Source organism: Zea mays, chromosome 6, assembly GCF_902167145.1.
Source record: "Zea mays cultivar B73 chromosome 6, Zm-B73-REFERENCE-NAM-5.0, whole genome shotgun sequence".
NCBI classification, from domain to species: Eukaryota; Viridiplantae; Streptophyta; class Magnoliopsida; order Poales; family Poaceae; genus Zea; species Zea mays.
Window position 1 is genome coordinate 132,717,990 of NC_050101.1, and position 20,924 is coordinate 132,738,913.

At 42.2% G+C, this 20,924-nt stretch overlaps 2 protein-coding genes across 2 annotated transcripts; both read left to right on the forward strand.

The window, feature by feature from the left end:
• The first annotated feature begins 228 nt into the window (after positions 1–228).
• On the forward strand, positions 229–3,454 carry LOC100276154 (uncharacterized). Its single transcript, NM_001371535.1, has 3 exons — positions 229–704; positions 2,790–2,992; positions 3,083–3,454. The coding sequence occupies exons 1-2, from the start codon at positions 404–406 to the stop codon at positions 2,972–2,974; spliced, it is 486 nt and encodes a 161-aa protein (NP_001358464.1). The 5' UTR covers positions 229–403; the 3' UTR covers positions 2,975–2,992; positions 3,083–3,454.
• A 14,145-nt stretch (positions 3,455–17,599) lies between these two features.
• Positions 17,600–20,178, forward strand: LOC100191184 (uncharacterized). The gene is given in 5 exon segments (NM_001136619.1): positions 17,600–18,042; positions 19,057–19,237; positions 19,330–19,471; positions 19,564–19,633; positions 19,797–20,178. Coding segments are annotated over 5 exon segments (771 nt in total). The 5' UTR covers positions 17,600–17,834; the 3' UTR covers positions 19,967–20,178.
• Positions 20,179–20,924: the final 746 nt, after the last annotated feature.

Sequence of the window (20,924 nt, forward strand, 5' to 3'; positions counted from 1 at the left end):
TAATAAACCGAACGAGCCCTGTGTTCAACGAAGCCACACTAGGGGCCTGTTCGGTTTACTCGGAACGATGACCTGGAACGAGTCGTAGCTGGATTGATTGTATAATTTACATAAGCTTTGATCAGATGGAACTATTCCTGGATAGAATCCCCGACAACCGAACAGGGCCTAGAAGGGGAAGAATACCGCCCCGGCACGCTGTTCTTGACCGTCGCATCCAATCCAACGGCATTCTGGTTCTAGGGAGCCCGCAGGAAGGCACCTCTGCGGCGACCAGCGTGAAGAAAGGGGATCGGAACGCCTCCATCTCAAACCCCACGAAGGCACGAACCCTCTCTTCCTAGGTTCATCGTTCCTCCTCCGCGTCCTTCCTTCCCTCCGCAGCGCGGCGCGGCGCGGCGCGATGATACAGCTGCTCTTCACGCTGCTAGCGGCGGAGGGCGCCGTGGCGGCGGTGCTACTCTTCAAGACGCCGCTGCGGAGGCTGGCCGTGCTCGCGCTCGACCACCTCAAGCGGGGCCGCGGGCCCGTCATGGTGCGCACCATCGCGGCCACCGTGCTTGTCGTGCTCGCATCCAGTCTCCACAGCATGGCCAAGATCCGCGGCCACGCCGAGGGGGAGCTCGACGGCTCCGGGGTCGTGGGGCTCACCCCCACCGACCAGGTCCTTCTTGCGCGACACCTCCTCGAGGCGTCACTCATGGGTATGCACGCGAGCATCTCTGGAATGTTGGTTGAAGTCATTCACCCTCTCTCTCTCTAATCAATTTGTTCGATCGTCCTCATACTCGTCATCATGAAGCACCTATGAAATAGGTCTGTCACATTTAGTGTAATGTGTGAATTAATAACTGGCATCAGGGTTGATACCTGGTTGGCTGCAGTAAGTTATAGGACCTGGTTACACTTCAAGTCTTCAACTAACTATATGATTTCGGTTTGGAACCTCCTATCCAAACAGGTCCTTAGGATGAAATACACAGCATCTTGAGGCACCAATGAACTGTGGCTTTATCATTTGAGGACATATCTGATGCACATGGAAGATTGGTGCACATGGTGCACATATTAAATTATCACCACTCATTTTAGATCTAACGTCTCTGATTGATCATTCAATTTACAAATAACACCTTCCACCACCACACACCACCACGTTGGAGGGTGTCATTAGCAAAATATACCAAACAACTATAGACGTTAGATTTAAAATGAGTGCTGATGATTTAATATGTGCACCATGTACACCAATCTTTCATGTGCACAAGATATGTTCTCTTATTATTTATCAGCAACTTTTTTATTCATGAAATACTCAATGCTATGTTACCTTGTTCTTTATCTTAGTTTGCCTTCGTAGCGTAAATCATTTTGTTCTAGAGACCCTGTATCATGCAAAGTCAAACGTTGCAGAAATTGAAATTCTGAAGAGTTTCACATAGAGTATGTTAAAAAAGTTGGTTTTATAAATAATGGAACATTTTTTTGCCCAGTTGCCTTTCACTTGAGGTGTTAGTAATCATTTCTTATTCCAGTATTGGTGTACAAACAATTGACAGAAATATTATTTGGCATGGAAATATTTTGATGGCACAGTACGCTTTTTCTGCCATTGAATTCAATATTGAAAAGTGTGGCAGGTCATTTGAACATGTCAAGAAATACAAAAATAAATAACCTACTTGTTGTGTTCTTATTTTCTCCTAATTGCACTCTGTATCTTCAGTTGTGTCTTAAATATAGAGATACAAATCATCTTCCGGATGTTCATACAAACCTCATCTTTGGTAAAGCAGAAAATGGACAAAAATTCTCTCAGATATGGTTGTGTTGATTATTTGTTTATGAATCCCAAATAGTGTCCTCTTCCCACATCCATTTCTTATTTGGTGATGCAGATCATTTGTGTTCTTAATTCTATAGTTGTTTGTTGTTCAGTTGATATCGATCTTGATTCCTGTGTATGCTTAAACATGGCTTATTTGTTTGACATCCAAAGACTAAGGGTTCTAGTATGGTTGGATCCCATGCCTTATAAAAGAGACTGTGGAGGTTCAAAATGTATTTTACATATCATGTATGGCATTATTTCTTACAACTGTTTTGTGCTAACTGTATAATTAATGACTTCGAAAGTTTTGGATTACCTTTCCTTAATATTTGTGTTATATGTATTTTTTATCATCTTTAGTTTTGTTGATTTTTTTTCATTTTGCACTCACTAGCCATTTATTAAGTTGGTATTTGCTCTCATATCTGCTACTTATTTAACACTGTGAAGACAGAAGTAGCATGGTCAACTAAAAAACTAAGGTAAAGCTATCTTCCATGAATCAGTCAAATAAAGACTTTATTCCAACTATGCAGTTCCTCATGCACTTGATGCTTTGCTCCTGGAAAATTTGCAAGTTTGTCTTGTGATTTTCTCATTTTATTGATCATTTATATTTCCTAGTTTGTCAAATTCAGATTAAAGTGTTGGGATACGAACTGCCTTTCAATGTCACAATGAAAAAAAATCATCGCAAAGATGTATTCTCTCACAATCTGATACCCCTCCTTAAGAAAGGGAAGAACCTACTATGCTTAGACCAATTCGACTTGGAAACTACGGAACCAACAATGCTATGAAAGAGATAGGATGCAGACAGAGCAATGTATCGTATACTCGCCCACAACCCAGACAAGACAAACTCTAGATTTGCGGAAATCAACCAACATCATCTAAATGATGTCCTATTTGTGCAGTTTTCCAACCAATTTTTGTTCACAAGATTGCATTCTTTCAGGATACTCCTTATTCCTTGCTTTAGTCATTGACCGGCTGCACAACTATGTCAAAGAAAATCGAAGGCTCAGGAAGAAATTGGAAGAGGTGTTGAAACAGAATAAGGCACTAGAAGAAGCAACAAATGGAAAGCTAGAAGAGAACAGGCCTGACCAGAAAGACCTTTCCCATGCCAAGGATAATTAACAATGACATGCGCTCAAGGTAAATTTACTCTTCTTGCCCACGTTATGATGTCATAAAAATGTAACTGCAACGACACATGAACTTACTCGTTTGATTGTGCATCCACAGAAACTCCCTGCCATCACTGCCTATGCCTGAATAGGATGCCGGTCACTGATGTTCTCCCTGTTGAGAATTAGCATTGGTAAATGAATGCTCGGTTACAACGTGCTAAATCCTTTGCATCTGGCCAAATTTGTAAATAAGCACTGGGTGATGCCCATCAGTAAACACATGATGCTACTGCTGTTAAACTAAATGTGGCAAATTTCATAATGCTAGGTATTGTTCTCGGTATCTAAGGTGTTGTTTGGTTGCTAAGTATGGTGGAACGAAGTCGCTCTGCTCTCATTCTATTGTTGTTTGGAGCTCTCATTCTATTGTTGTTTGGATTGGTTTCGTAGAGAACAGTGACTCTAAAAAAGAAAAATTATGTTTAAATGTTGACTTCTGGACGGAGTCGCTCTTTGGGACAGAGCCGATCTATCTCAGTTGGCTTCGGAACTAAACACTACCCAATACAACGCCGGTACTGTGAGCGATAAAGACCGACCCACGATTTTGTTTCTGGCTGAGCTATGCATTTCTGTATCGGCTGGGTGTGAAGCTGTGCCACCCTGACCAAGCCCCTTGCTTTATATAAGGTTCTGAGCTCGTATTCGTTAAGAGGAGTCTAGTATAAAGTCAAAAGTCACCGCGGTTGAAAAGAGCCCAGGGCAGCCCGGAAAGTAAATGGAGCACAAATTAGGTTTGCTGAAACTTCTTGTGTTCTCGCATGAGAGGATTCAGGGCATTGGTGTGCAAATAGCACTCTAGTTTTCTTGAAACTAACCTGCGCCTGGAGTCTACCTAACTGCCTCGCACCCCACATGCCACATAGGCAATTTGGATAGTGCCTAGTTATCCCTCCCCTTCACCTCAATGCCGTCATTTCTTCCATCCTTTCCCCTTCGCCTCGCCGTGTCAGAGGAGCACAGCTGGATCTATGGTGAGGTAGAGCATGTTTGGTGCGTGGTCTAAGCCACCACATCCCGCCGCACTTTAACCGCTGCAGTTGTGGCGGCCAATTTGACCGCTGCAAGTTAGGCGTGGTGTGGCGGTCGAGGCGCCACACCAAACATGCCCGTAGTGTTCGACCATGGCGACCCCGTGGTGGGGCGTGGCCACACTCTCTCCTTGACCTTCACGCGTCAGAAGACTGTAGCCAGATGTGTGGCCATGGTTATACCGTGGCAGGGTTAGGCCATGCCTTGCCATTGGTAGTCTTACCATGTTGAACACCAAACATCCTAGACCATCCGGGATTAGATCAGTTCGAGCCAGAGTCATAATTTGTTGTGATATCTTTTATGTTTCTTGTTATATCTTGTTGGACTTCGCTTAGGATAAGGTCCAGAACTCCTCCCCTATAAATAAGAACGGACACGGTCGATTGAGAACACACACAATCCAATCGAACCAATTTATTTACATTATTTATCTTCATGCATTAGGTCTAGATATAGCGTATATCTAATTGTAGTTCTCCAATCTCAATATTTGCGTATTTTCGGCTCTGTGTCGTTTAGAGGCGTTTTGGGTGGCCTGTCGACCCCGAAGCAACCCTACGATCTCTTTTCTGACAGGGCGAGATCTAGGTTCTACACAAAGCCTTCTGCGCATCGCAGATGGTCCGCCACCTACACACAGACGATCCATGCACATGCAGAGAAGATCGTAGTTATCTGTGCCACAACGGACGGTCCGATGGCATATCACGGACGGTCCATGCACCTGTAGAGAAGATCGTAGTTATCTGTGCGACAACGAACAATTCGGTAACATATCGCGAACGGTCCGCTAGCACGTAGAGAAGTCCCCAAGGTCCTGCACGTCGCGCGCACAAATCCTAGGGGCCATTAGTATTCAGCCCAAAAAGGCATCAACATATTTTTTGGCGACTCCGCTAGGAAGGAAGAAGTGTGTTTCAGATCTATTAGATCGACCATGATGGCAGGTTCCAAAAATCACAACAATGTCTCCCCAAATAATAGCCTTAGCCTAACGCCCTAACTATGGAAAGTCAGTCGACTGATGAGCAACAGCGGTTTGAAGACCTCATGAAGTAATGGGATGATGAGGCGTTGCGACAACGTGCCCTAGTGCGCGAAGAAGCAAAGGAGAAGGTCTTGTCTCACTTTACGGTGAATCGGCACCAGAAGATTATCAAGCAAGGGGAGATCAAGCTCGACTCCTTCGTACCTTCGCTCAAAAATGGCAATGTAAGTAATTCTAATGATAATCAATATATTAAGCATTATGTAGATCAGCAATGGGATCAGTTAAAACAACGCATGGGAGGGGTAGTGAGAGCACCTAGAGGGGGGTTGAATAGGTGATCCTGTAAAAACAACTTCACAAAACAAACTTGGACTGATATTAGATTAATGAAAGCTAAGGTCAAGTTCGAGAGATGAGTACAAGCGGAGTAAACTTCTTCACTTAATTGCCGTTCACAAGATGAGTATTAAACTTAGAGCAATTATGCAGTGAAGTGAATGGAGATAGAGAAAATCGCACAAGAATAAGAACAATTGACAACGATTTTTATCCCGTGGTTCGGTCAAGTAGAAAACTTGCCTAATCCACGTTGTGGCATCCCAATGGGCGAGGGTTGCACTCAACCACTTTCAAGTGATCCAATGATTAACTTGAATTCCACAGTTCTCTTTATCTCAAGTATATCCCGTTGTGAGGAATCTGCACACTTTGGAGTCTCTCACGCCTTACATAGATGATCTCGAATAAACACAAGAGTAAGGGAGAAATAGCAACACACATAAGAGCGAGAGTTGCAGCAACACGCACACAAGAGCGAGAGTTGCAGCAACACGCACACAAGACAAGAACGAGCACACGAATGCAACACAACAGAGTTACAACTCAAAGAAGTGCTGGAATCTCAATCACGATGAATCAGATGCGTGTATACGAAGTCTCGGTGTCTTAGGATGTTCAATGAGTTCTTGGTGTTGTGCTTGGGCTCCCACACCTCCAAATGGCCGGTTGGGGGTATTTATAGCCTCCCCCCACACTTCTAGCCGTTGGACAGAAAGCAGTAGCCTTCTGTCGACGGACACACCGAACAGTTCTGTGCACACCAGACATGCACTGTTCATTGTCCGGTGCCCTGCCACGTCAGCCGACTGTTAGGGTCTGTAGCAGTCAACTGTTGGATCCGCCGGCCCCTGTGGCGCACCGGACAGTTCGGTGGCACCTTCTGATCGCCGCGGCCTTCTGACCGCTGCGACCTTCTGACCGTCTCTGACCTTCTGACCTGGTGGCAGTCGACCGTTGGCCCCCTATGGTGAAGTCGACCGTTGATCGTAGGCTCACTGGACAATCCAGTGCACATCAGATAGTCCGCTGAATTATAGCCGCAGAGCGTTGAGTTTTTCTCGAGAGCGGCCTGTTCGTCGGGTGCGCCAGCGTGGGCACCGGGCACTGTCCGGTGCACACCAGACAGTCCGGTGCACCGCCGGCTGGTGCACGTCTGACTCGCCTGAGCCAAACTTCTCCAATCCGATTTCTCTCGATTTGACAAGGTTTCTAGCACTTAGATGAATATGTTATTACCAAAAAACAATTTACTAAGGCTAGAGTCATACCTTGCTTTTCCATTTGCATCTCTTTGATACTTATCACAAAACAATATGTGTTGAGCATCTAATCACCAAAACATTTATAGAAATGGCCCAAGGGCACATTTCCCTTTTAGGTAGAAGAATCAATCGAAAAACTCACACGTGCGTTCAAAAAATCTACTATCCCTAGCTTCTGATCACATGAGGCTAGCACTGGGATGTCTATGCCTAACCCAGCGGCTGCAAATGGGCCCATGCAAGCCCAACCATTATATGGTATGCTGATGAACTCTATCCAAGGCCACCATCGACACCACCTTCATTATACGATAGACCAATGACACTGAGCACGACCGGATAGTCAGGTACGATCTCGGACCGTTCGACCCTATGACGTACCGCTTGGTGCCTCATGCTAGACTTTCCAGTGCCGCGCCAAGCCTAGATCTTGATAGGTTGGCAATGCAAAGCATGACCGAACAGTCTGGGCATGACCATGGACTGTCCGACCATATCAAGGACCGTCCGCCACCCTACGTCGGACTGTCTGATGTCACATAGAACCATTTGACCACCTAGTTAGACTATCTGGGCACACATATTCAGAACATGCTATGTGTAACACTTAGTTTTTCCACACACCACAACAGTACCACCCTCCTCTATCTTCAGCGCACCAAGGCTGAAGCATGGCCGTACTTAGAACCGAATATCTTTTGACACATAGGGAGTTGGAGGGGTTCACACCACCACACGCAGATTATCATCATATGGATAACCGACATAACAATGCCCAACCACCTGAGCATCACGTCTTAGATTCAATCCTTTACCATCAACTACCATGGATAAAATTCAGGAAGAAAGAGCCAAATTATTCCAAGATAGGCTAGGGATCAGTATGTCCGATTTAGGATCATCCTATTGAAAACTATATGATCACCGATTTGACATCATACCCACAAGGGACTAGGATACCGAATTTCTACAAGTTTTTCTGTAGAAGGTGATAAAAACACACACGAGCACATAGTTAGGAGAATTAGCCGATAGGGAAGCTTTCCACATTTGCTTATTTTCCTTGTCCCTTACCGGTACTACTTTCGCATGGTACATTGCCTTACCCCTAACATGATTAGGTCTAGGGTGATCTAGAGCTTAAGTTTCATGAACACTTTTCTCTAGGGATTACGAGTTAGATCTAGTTGATTTGGCATCGCTCTTGAAAGGGGCAACAAATCGGTTATTGATTATCTCCGAAAGTTTCGAGATACTAGAAACCGATGCTTCCAAGTCCATGTCACTGATAAACAACTAGCAGGGCTGGTTTCAATGGGTTGCATACATACTTGAAAGAAAAATTAGATGACAATCAATTCTTTTTGTTATCCTAGTTGCATCAGCGGGCTTTTCTTATGAAAGCCAAATCAAAGAAATTTATGAAAATCCCAAGCATTGAAAGCCACACAAGCGCCACATCCGATCGATTTGAGTTAGAGAGACTTAGTTGTCACACCCTGTTTTGGAAGGCAAACCGAATACGAACCATGTATGTGCCATGATTAGAAACTCACGTACACAACGATTACATAGTTGGACATCATCACACATTGCTCAAAATAATAACGGAAATAGTACTTTATTAAATCAAGATGTCTAAGACATCCACATAGTCATTAACTTGACATAGTCATTATCATAATCAAAGTGCGGATACAAAACATAGAAAGATAAGGCCTTCACAGGCAGCTGACTGGGGGTTTGCCACTAAACATGACTAGAACTCATCGAAGTCCTAAAAGTCCTCCATGTTGCCATCGTCTTCTCCTGAGCATTGATTGCAATGGAGACAACCTAGGGTTGGGTGGTTTTTAAAGCAAGGGTGAGTACACATCAACGTACTCAACAAATGTCCTGTTTGGTTAAAGTGGACTAGCTGTATGTGGGGTTAAGCTCAAAGCAGTTGCTTTTAGTTGGTCAGGTATTTATTTCTAGTAGAAAGCCAAATTTTAGTAATAACCCAAGTTATTACCCAAGTGGCACTCTCTCCAAGAGGAAATACCAGAAACCACAGTTATAATCATCACCAGTTACCATCATCATAAAAGTATCCAAAGTTATTCTAATAAAAGAGGATCCCAAGGCCGCTCTTAATCGTGAGCATGGCTGATATACCAGTTTCTAACACTCTGCACATGTTGCACACTTTACCCACAATTCGTGATCCCTTCCCAGCCTGGGTTGTACATACCCGATCTTCACTACCGAGGTGAATGGCCAGGGATTCACTATGTAGCCTTTACAAAGATTCCCCTGGTGTGCAGTTGCTTGTTAGGTTTCGCTATTTGTACAAACACAGTACTCCTCCCTAAGGTGGGTGACTAACAAAATGAAGGCAGTGTCATTGGCATATTGGAGAAAAGCACAACCTTTGTCTATGATGTGGGGAATCAGTCCAACAATCAGACCACATTCTTGTGCTTTTTTGACCAGACAAGCCAGGCCATCTGCAGCTAAGTTAAAAAGGAGAGGGCAGAAAGGATCTCCCTGTCTGACTCCTTTATGAGTGGGAAAGAAAGGGCTTACTTTATTGTTGGTTCTAATGGCAACTTTACCACCTCTAACGGTTCTCAACACCCAATCTCCCCATTTATCACCAAAGCCTTTTTTCTAGCATTTTGTGAAGAAATCTCTAGTTCAATTTGTCATAAGATTTTTCGAAGTCTATTTTGAGAATGATTCCATTGTGTTTTTTCTTTTTGACTTCATGAACAATTTCATGAAGAGCCACCACATAATCCAATATAAATCTCTCTTTGATGAAAGCAAACAGTTGATCACTAATAACCTTAGTGATACAAGTCATTAACCTATTGTTGAGGACTTTTGTGATGATCTTATAACACACATTCAACAAGCAGATAGGTCTATAACTTTTTATTTCCATTGCATTCTCAACCTTAGGGATTAAGGTGACTGCTCCATAGTTCAACCTTTCAATAACTAAATTCCCCTTAAATAAATCCTCAAACATATTGTAAATCTCTTTTTTTGATAATGTCCTAGAAATCTTGGAAGAATTCTGCTGGCAGACCATCAGGGACAGGGGCACTATTGTGTTTGAGATTATCCAAAACCTCTTTAATCTCTTTCATAGAGAAAGGGGCAATGATAAAGTCCATGTTTTCTTCTAAGAGTATGTTCATGTCCCAATCATTCATATTAATAGATGTGTAATTCGAAGGACCAAACAAATCTTTATAAAATTTTGTAGCAATCAAATTAATGCCTTCTTCATCTTCCGTAAAGTTATCTCCATTTTTAAGAGACAGAATCTTAATTCTCCTTCTGTTACCATTAGCTTTTTGGTGAAAATATTTGGTATTTTCATCATCAGCAATCACCCATCTATATTTGGCTATTTGTTTCATCTTCATCTCTTCCTGAAAGCTCTCTTGTGGGTTTTGGTGGTTTGGATGACAACCCAATTAAAGGACTAACATGTGTGCTAAGTGTTGAATAGGTGCTTAATGCAAAGCTATCAGAGTCCAACACAAGTGAACAAGTGTGATATTCCAAAGACTAGAATATCTATAGATAATGGATATCACAAGTAAGATGGACATTGTTTACATGAGACTTGGTGTGCATAGCTTGGAGACAACTGGTCAAGCCATGGATGGTGGCAAGAAGAGCTTCGAGGTACCGAGTGCACGGGAGAAGGTCAAGGAGACCAAGGAACCCAAAGCCAGGGGTGAAGAAGAAGACTTGCAAAGTCAAGGTTGATCGAGTTAAGAAGAGTTATGGTGCATCAAGGATCACTACATAAGGACATGACTTACAACCAATGAGGTAACATCTACACTTATGTGGTATAACATAAGGCTCAAGATCAAGCTCGAGAAGTGAACAAGGTCACTAGAAGGAGGAGCAGTGTCAAAACTAGAACTGGATGCAGTCCAAGAGAGCTAAGTTTACTTTGACCTTTAGTTTGGGCTGTTCCTATGTTTGGATATGTTCTATGTGACCTTTGCAAGGTGTTGGAGCTTATGTGTATTAATCTGGATCAAGTCAAGTTGACTTGACGGTTTTGAAGCTCTGTCTAAAGCAGATTAGAAATCCTGGAGTAAAGAGGTATGATCCCAAGACTTAGTCAATTGTTTTAGTGGCTAACTGTGTGTGTCTAAGTGCTACGGATCATTACAAAAGAAGACAAATTGGAGCAAAGAAGTTGCACCAGTCTGGAAGCACCGGCCTGTCCGATGTGCACCGGACAGTGTCCGGTGCCCAGGCTGGCTCTTGGTGAACATGCCGCTCTTGGGACACAATTTGGGGCGTTGCGACTATAAATCACTGGACTGTCCGGTGCGCACCAGACTGTCTGGTGCGCCAACCGCACGCCAGACCAACGGTCGGTCGCGCAATCAGCGCTGCCACGTCAGCCAAGCAAACAGTCATCAAGTCACACCGGACTGTCCGGTGCGCCACCGGACTGTCTGGTGTGCCAAGTGGCTGAAGGGTGGCAACAGTCGGTTTTGCCAGGAAAGGAAGGAAATCAGCTACTGTTCACTGTCCGATGTGCACCGGACTGTTCGGTGCAAACGAAGACAGGGAAGGCTGATTGCTTCCCATTTGAAGAACTAATGGCTAGGGGCTCCCTTGGGGCTATAAAAGGACCCCTTAGGTGTCCATCTACAAGTGTGGAATACTCTAAGTGCAGCAACACTTTGTAGACTCATTGCAAATCATTTTTCTCTCCCTCTCTTGTGTATTTCTTTCTAAGTTGTGTAGAAGCACAATTATAAGCCTTTAGAGAGAGGGGAAGTGCTGCTGAGAGCAAGATCAAGATCTTGAGCACTATTACTCTGTCGAAGTGCTGTCAAGAAGGTTGTAAGCAGCCGCGACAATGTTGTAACAACCATCAACATATTGGAAGGCTCTATCTATCACATTGACAGATTTGAGCACATCGGAGGATGGAGTAAGATACTCCAAGCCAGGGTGTGGCTAACTCCAACTAGGACTAGGCAAGCATTTTAGGCTTGGCCGAACCTTGGAATAAATCCTTGTGTTCTACGTGCTCTATGATGTGACTCTTGTCTCTATTTCTGTTCTTTATGTCTTGCTTTATTACTGTGTGCACTTCATATACTCTTATCTGTGGTATAAGTTACTTGTGAAGTGCAGGACTCTTTGAGGCAGGAACTTCATTTTCACTGCCACCTACTCGAAGCAATCTTCATTCCACTGTTATCCAGTCTTTGAGAGTAAGGTTTTAAGTTTTACAGTGATAATTATTATTTGCCTATTCACCCCCCTCTAGGCGACATCCAGATCCTGTTCTCGGGCATAGGGAACTTTCACTTCCTCATTCATCATGATTTTAAGACGAATCTCACAATTCATTTTTTTTCTCCTTTTTCTGTTTGTGTCAAAACTTCTGTCTCATTTTTATATAATGATCTTTAATTCTCTCTTTAATTTTACAATATTTTCTCTTGTAATCTCCTTCTATATTGATATTTCAACCTTTCAGGGCCTTTTGAATCTCTTATCTTTTTTCTTCCACACATTTATGCTTTCTTTGCTACTCACCGGGAGAGTCGAGCTCTTAACCACCACTTACCTAAAGCTAGGCCTATTTTTCTAGCATAACTCGTACCTGAACTCAAACTTGTGAAGAGATAAGGTGTCAGTTGAAAGGAGTAGAGGCACATGATTAGATAAATATCTGTTCAATCCCCTAACCACCTGACTATAATTCAGATCCCACTCAGGACTCACTAGAAATCTATATATTTTTTCAAAGGTGGGATTAGACCTGTAGTTTGACCAGGTATAGAGCCTATCTAACAAATCCAATTCCATCAAGCCATATTGGTCAATGATCGCATTAAAGATGAAACCCCACCTTTCCAAAGTAAAAGGCTTTTTCTTATCTTTATAGCTTCTTAAAATTTTTAAGTCACCACACAAAATAAAGGGGTCTCTACATCTAGCACAACAAGTTGCCAGATCGGCAAGAAATCTAACTTTACAATTAGCCTGAGCAACTCCATATACATTCACTAAAGACCAGATAATGTTTTTACTTTTATGCCTGACTAAATAACTAATCATGAACTCACTTATACAGGAACTAATAATATCAAAAGAATTTCAGTCAAAACCAACTAATAAACCGCCCGATGTACCATTAGGAGGAGCCAAAATCCACTCAAATTTCCTGTTCCCACAAAGAGCTTGAAGCCATTTCGAATTAATATCTTTTTTAGGTTTCTTGTAACCCAATAAAGTCAATTTTACTATAAATAATAAGTTCTTGTAAGAACTCAAATTTTCCTGCCTTTACCAATCCTTGACAATTCCAGGAGATTCCTATCATTCTTTATTTTGATAACGCGGAGTTTTATTTTTATGACGTCTCCTCTTATTAGGTGTGTACCTAAACTTGGGAGAGTCATATTTATTTTTCTTCCTTAGAGAATGTTTATCTCTTTTTTGATGTCTTCTTTTTTTGAAATGGGAGATTATTGATTCATTGTTTGAATCACTGTCAAGAACATCACGAATCGTTTTTCTATCGATTCATGAATAGCTTCATCTGGAATTATATCCTCTTCCAAGAGAGAGATATCCAAATTCTAGCGAGTTTAGATCAAATTGGCTCTATTTTTCTATGTTTCTTTAATGTGAACAAGGGAGGAGTTATTTTTTCCTCATCATTCGCTCTCAAATTCATATTCAACATGCAAGCTATGCCTAACAGGGTTTTATCATAAGAATTTAGAATAATGAAAGGGTTAGATCCCATACCTTTGTTGAGGAAGGCGTCTTTTGCTTCGGCTCTGTTTATGGTTTTATCAGCAATCTTCACATCTTTAGCAGCCTCAAACCTCGTATTTTTCTAATACCTTCATTCTGATCATTAGCTTTCCCCTTACCTTTTTTGTTTTTTCCTGCTTGACTGTTTTCATCAGCATTGAGATCTTCATTAGTTTCCATCAGGTCCTCCTGAGGCCCAACATTTTCCATAACCATCTCTTTGATAAGAACATTGTATTCTTTAGAGCTGAGTAGGTCATCTTCACTTGCATCAAAATCAAGGTTTGCATCATTGTCATCTCCTTTTGCTTTGTCTAACTCTCCTTATTTGTCATAATCAACTCCATTTTTTCCAGGAATAGCAGCTTTGTCAGTGGTTTTTGAAGAGGAGCCTATCTGTATATCTTGAACTAGATTGCCTTCTCCAATATCCTAACATTCTCCCTTAGCTTTTCCCCAGAATTACCTCCTGAGAAAAGAGTCTAGCCTCTGCATGTCTATAGAGACTCTTTTGCCTAGATTAATATTTCCTCATTCCATTCCTCTATGTCAACATCTTCAATTCCGAGAAAAATATCGTATAAGAAAAGTTTGACTCCCACCTCAATGTCTAAGGGGATCATACAGAGACTTTTCACATGAACTTTGAATCTAACAATATCCTTAGATTCTAAGGATTTTAGTTCAATCTCTTCAACAACCCCTATGGTAAATCCCAATTCACATATGGCTTGATAATCCTGTAACTCCTCAGGCACATTCTCTGCCACAATCTATATGCAGCCTGGATTTAGCTTTGGCCTGAGAACACCAAGGGATAACCGCCAGCTTGACAATAGATATTTTTTATTTTCAACTCAGGGAAGTTGACAAGCTCATCTGATCTTTCTTGCAAAATAAAATGCTTCAAGAAGCCAGCATGACATTTGGTAGCCTTCCAAACTTTACCCCATGGGCAGTGAAAACCAAAGTTATTATCCATATCTTGTACAGAAACGTTTCCTTCAAGAATCTTAACCAGCCCCAGGAAAGATTTCTTAGGTTTTTTGAAAGAATTTTGGCATACTAAGAAGCATAAAAACCTAATCCATCTGCTGCCATATCAACAATAGGCATGATGGGTTTACTATGTTTGGGCCACACACATCTAGCTGTAACGTGAGTCTCCTTGCGACAAATGTCACACCACAAATTCTTAGCACATTTCCTAGTGTGGTGCCCTTCTTTGCCACAATTATAGCAAAAGAACCGATGACCCGACTCAAGATCCCCCATTCCAGGAGCCTCGAGGGGATTAGGGTTACCTGGATTTAGTCCATCACCAAATGATGAACCCGATAGGTCACCTTTGGAGTCTCCTTTTCCTTTGGGGGACGCAGGCGTCAGGTCAGGTTGCGAGATCTTCCCCATGGTGGCGAAGTCTGGTGGCCTTCCTTGGGACTCAGCCGGTCCAATTTGGTATTCTTCCCTTTCTGCTCCATGTTCTTCAAGATCTTGGAGCAAGAATCGTCGATCCCAACTCTAGGCCAGCTCTCACCCGCAGAAGGAGGACACGGAGGGATGAGATACCACCCTCCACAGTAGGCTTTCTTCTCGTGGGATGGAAGGCTCCACAAGCGAAACAGGAAGGCGGCGAGGTGAGGGGAAGAACGGGAGCCAACTAGGTCATAGGAAACCCTAGGTCTCTCTTCCCTCAAAAAGGCGGATTACCGTGTCTAAAAGGCGACAACGCCAACGAGTCACCATGGGCCTTGCGAAAGTGATCAGGAGCCTGGATGGCTTCCACGCCAAAGGTCCACCCACGCCATTTCCAAGGGCCAACTTGCTCGGCCCAACCCTGTTCATCAGGAGCTTTCCACACGGACCAAGATGACCTCCGAGACCATAGAGCCCATGAAGGCTTCAACCAGAGGCCAGGATCCCGCTTAGTGACCAAAATCGAATGGCTAGGGTGGAGCACAAAGGAGTCAACAATGTAGGGGGTCTAGGGGTGGGGAGGGAGGACGACGAGGCTCTCACATTCGTCATCGCCAAAGGCCTATTCCCGAACCAAGATTTGTTAGGACATGTGCAAATGACTTTAAACTGCAAGCACACAACTTTGATGCATATAAATGTATGCTATAATTAAATTGCATATTGTTATAACTAAACGTTATCCAATATAGTTTAGTAGTTTTATTATCAATATATATATATATATAACTATATATAAAATTGGGTTTGGGTGGAAAATTTAAAAAAGCGGGAAAGCTATCACTAATGGCCAAGTTTAGAAAACCGCTAGTGGAAAACTATTTCCACTAGCGGTTGGTTAAGAGAACCATCAGCGAAAATATATTTTTACTGGCGGTTCGGTTAAGAGAACCGCCTATATAAAGATCCATTTGCACTGGCTCTAGCGCTAGCGGTTCTAAAAAACGATAGTGAAATGGGTTGTAAACTGCCTCTATAGAGCTTATTTGCACTAGTGAAGGGCACCTTCGGTGAATTTGTTAGAAAGAGTCGTCCTGGCAGTGTCTCCAACATACAACAAAGACTGGCGCATAGAAATAATAACATTTTTGAAGGGAAAACACCCAACATTAAAAAGAATGGAAGCAAAGATGAAGCTATATAAGATCATAAAAGGGGAGTTGTACAAGGAAGATGTCTGTGCATCCCTGTTTAAATAACTATCTAGATCCGAAGGTCAAGAACTAATGAGAGATATTTATTCTGGTATTTGTGGGGCTCACATCGGCCCAGAGATTTTCTAGGAAAAGTGCTTCGTCAAGATTTCTATTGGCCGAAGGTAGCAGCAGATGCAACAAACTTGGTCAAAATATGTGATCATTGATTCAATTGATCCAACTTACTTTGCATGTGGTGAGATAGGGTATGGAGGCCCAATGTGGCCAGCTCAAAAAAACTTAAAATATGTCGTGGTTGCATTGGAAAATACTCCTTCAAGTGGATTGAAACAAAATCATTAGCTACCATAACTTCGGCTACAACAGAGATCAACAGAGGCATGTCCGCCAATGACGCGCTATGGATAGTGGGAGGTCAAGGATAACAGGTGGGGTCAGGGTGTCAGTGAGAGAGCGATCGCGGGGGACATAAGCGCCGACACGTGACTCAAGAGCATGGGCAAGTGCAGGGAGAGAAGCGCTGACAAGCAGGCCCCGCATGTGAGTGGAAGCATAGCTCGAGAGCAGTTTGGATCGAGTGGATCTAGGTCGTACCATTATTTTCCTTTTTTATTTTTGAATTTAGGTTTGAATTTTGAATTCAAATTAAATGAACTCTAAATCATATTAAGATTTTACAAGAAATCATAAATATTTATATGGTCATTCGGATGAAGTTTGGGCTCTTTTCTTGATTAGTAATGTTGAATACTTGTTTTCGATTGCTTCGGCTTTTTTGCGTAAGATAGTTTGAAGGTAATTTGAAGACTAAGCGAGACGGAGCTTGAGTCCTCGAAAGGTGAATATATATATGATATTGTTCATCTATTTATAAGGGATATGTACATCTTTGTACGAAATTACAAACATCCACAAAGTTTACATACATGATTTACAAATGATATAAGAACATTATTGTTGTTTTTCTTTCTTTCTTGTTGCACGAGTCTTAGACTTTTCTCTTTCATCACTTTGCATCCGGAGTTTTCTTCAGGCCGAGACTGTCGGCTTGCACCTTCGCCGCCCGTGCGTATTGGACGAAGCTTCTATACAGCACTTCGGACGAAAGCTAGCTTAACACATATATTTATGTCGAAGTAAATATATTTTGAGGGTCTTTAGCAGGATAGATCCCTTACAAGTACATTTGTGTAAAACAATTTTTTCCCTCTCTCTATTTGAGATAAAATTAGGATAAATATTTAAAATGGTGGTGTGTTGTCGGAGTTTAAAGGAAATTTGTTTAAGGGTGTCACAGGAATCTAGAGTAAAATACATTTTAACAGAAGTCTTTGACCAACAGAGAATGAAATGATGTATACAGAGGATATAGAAAAATAAGATGTCGATAAAATATTTTTTAGAAAAAATAATAGATATTGAAAAGATATAGATAACCTCTGGAGACTCTGAAGTCTGTCGTTTTCGCGTCGAAACTAGTGACACGAATCTTTTCGTGGACACGTAGCAGGTCGATGATGAGGAGCGGCGACACGTCGTGACGGACGTTACTTTCGCGCCGTATTCTAGTCTTCTAGAGATATCCATCCAGTTCTCGCTATATCTTTTTCTCCCCAAGAAAAAAAAGGCGGCGAGAGCATAAGAAAAAAACACACACACACACACACACAAAGCGCACTTTTCAAATCGACAAAGGGGAAAGGTTCGCTTCTTCTCGCATCTTGCTTTACTTCGAGTGCCATGGCCGATCCGGCGGAGGAGAACGTTGTCTCGCCGCCACCGACCCCTGCGGCCCCAGCCGTGGGCGCCTCAGACTCGCCCCTGCAGCCTGTTGCTGACGGCGCCTCAACGGAGAAGGTGTCTGCCCCGGCGCCGGAGGTAAGGTCCCGGGGATTCAGGCTTCTTGGAGAGGACACTTCCGTGCACAAATCCCTTGGGGGCGGTAAAAGTACGTATTTCTTTCTTCATTTTTCTGCTGACTTTCTTCCTGTGCTCCAATTAATCGTATGGTGTTAGCTTGGAGTTGTGCTTTTTTATAACAGGAGGTCAGGAGATGTGTTTGTTTCTTTCTGGTTATTATTCTAAGTGCATAGGAAACAATAGACGAGATAACGCACGGAATGAGATTGATTATTTATTCGGAGTTTCTTTTGAGAAAGTATATTCAAATCACTCCGTACCGGTTATTAGGTGTGTTAAATTTTGTTCAAAAATAATAACGGGTGTTAAAAAATATGTTCTAAGAAAAGCTAATAATTTACGACTACAAAGAAACGTACCTACATATATAATTATTATCGATTGAAGAATATTGATATTAGTTTCTCCCTAGGAAACCAGCAGCCAAAAAGGAAGACATGGAAACAGATTCTTTAGATTCATTGTTTACTGCACTCGTAGATACAGTGATGGTGATAAGTATGAAACGCGCAAGTTGTACAGTGATGGTGATAAGAAAAAAAAAAGCGCAAGTTGACCTTTTCATCGGAAACGATGTTTTTTGTCCATTTTTCCTAGGGGCGCACTCCAGAAGATGTTAATGGCTTTTGACAGGTGGCTACACCAACACACTTGTAAAAGTGAATCTACACTTGAATCATATGGCTTCGGGCTCCTCTTTTTCAATCATTGACACTTAAAACTCCAGATAATATGCTTTGGCAACAAATTTAAATTTTTAACACTTTGCCATACACAGTGATGGGCAACATATATAGTGTAAAAGGGATTATGGTGCTAACATTGTAACATCAAATTTTATCCATCGGATCCACCATAATCTATGGTTGAATTCAATCTTGTATGGGGACAAAATATAGGAGTTCTTTAGAAAGTAGTCTATGAAATTGATAGATGAAGACATCTTTAAACCATGAGCTAACCTTAATTGAGATTAGCTTAGGTCATTGCTGTTATCTCTTTTGTTCTAATTCTGCTCCTTGTGGAGGAGAACTTTCTGCAGCTGCTGACGTTCTGTTATGGAAAGACAAGAAAACTTCTGCTGTTGTAATAGGCGGCGCAACTGTCATCTGGGTTCTGTTCGAAGTGCTTGATTACCACCTCCTGACCCTGATATCCCATGTACTGATTGGTGTGCTTGCCACCTTATTCCTGTGGTCCAAAGCAACCACGTTCATCAAGAAGTGAGTATTGCATTGGGACATAGGATGATCCTCAACATGTTCCATTTTAAGTAGAAATCCATCTTATTTGCGTCCATGTGTTGCCTCTGCAGGAGTCCACCGGATATTCCAGTAGTGCAGGTATCTGAGGACCTTGTTGTGAATGTTTCACGGGCATTACGGAATGACATCAACAGAGCGCTTCACTTGTTCCGTGAGATCGCAATGGGGCATGATCTGAAGAAGTTTTTGGGTGTATGTTTGTGCTCTTAACAGCTGCTGAACATTTATTTCATTTTCATATCATGCTGGTCACTGGTTTGAGATTCTTTTGCGTGTTCACTCAGGTGATCGTGGGTCTGTGGGTTCTCTCCGGAGTTGGAAGCAGCTGTGACTTCCTCACGTTGACATACATTGGTAACTCTCTTAGAACATACAGAGTACTCCCTCTTCGTCTACAAACTATAAGACTTTTTAGCTTTTTTCTAGATTGCTTTTCCAGACAATAGTGCATGTCTAAGTGCATAGCTGTTGTTAGTGTAAGTTGCTGCTACTAGACTGATCATTTGGAATCAAACAGCCGTCCTGATGCTCCACACGGTGCCAATCTTGTACGACAAGTACCAGGACAAGGTGGACCATGTCGCTGGAAGGGCACACACCGAGGCCCTCAAGCAGTACAAGGTGCTGGATGCCAAGGTCCTGAGCAAAATCCCCAGGGGTGCGGTCAAATCCAAAAAGCAGAACTAGTTAGGATAAGCCGCAGATTGTGAATGCCCGTATCATGAGTATCGGGCTTGTGGTTTGCATGGCATATGTAAATCTGTCTGTTGGCTTCAGCTTGGTTCTTCTGCGACTACTTTGTTGATGTTATTATAGTCCTATGTATGTACTGTGTACATGACAGATGTTCGGACGTCTCGGCTACTGCTGTAGCTTGTAAATTCCAGTGGTGCGTTGCTAAGCACGATGCTCCCCTTGTTTTATGTGGTGTTGGACTAATGATTACTACACTAAGGTTTAATGACTCAATTAGGATCATTTTGTGAAGAAACATTTTGTGAAAAAACATTTGGATCATAATCTTGAACTAAAAACTAAAATTTATTTAGTATTCTATCATTTTGTGAATAAATATTTGATCATAATCTATTATCACCTATAGGTTTAGGTGTCTATAGGTATCCTTGTTTTCACATAAACACTAGTTACCACTGGAAATTATTATTTTTATTTGCATGGTAGAGTACGGAGTGGGAAATTATTTTTTTATTTGCATGGCAGATCGCGGAGGGTTGATTCATGTGATTCGTTTCTTTTTTTCAACTGGCAAGGTAGCACATGACAAACGTGCGGTCACAATTTTTTAGTGGACAGTCCGGTTAGGCGCCGAGCCGAGCTGCAACACGGTTTAATAAAAAGAAACTATGTTGCCTTCACTGCAAAATGCTTAGGAGAAGAGGAAGCGATCCTGTTGAACTACGTGGATGTCTTTGACATCAAATTGTAATAGGTTTAAATACTCTATTTTATTAAATTTCGAGCATTATGCAATACAGTTCAGCGCTACCGTCGCACCTACTCGAGCATAAAGACAAGACTTATGATTGCCTTATGTAGGTCTAGGCTAGTTTGTGTCAATTCTTAGCTCACTTGTTGGTGGCTTTTTGGATTTGTTGTTCTTCTGTTGTTTTAGATTTAACATCAT

What these genes read in the sequence shown, in the direction of transcription:
- LOC100276154 (NM_001371535.1), top strand. Translation starts at nt 404, where the DNA reads ATGATACAGCTGCTCTTCACGCTGCTAGCGGCGGAGGGCGCCGTGGCG. An exon ending in CCTCGAGGCGTCACTCATGG is followed by an intron (nt 705 to 2,789) that starts GTATGCACGCGA and finishes GCATTCTTTCAG; the next exon opens with GATACTCCTTATTCCTTGCT.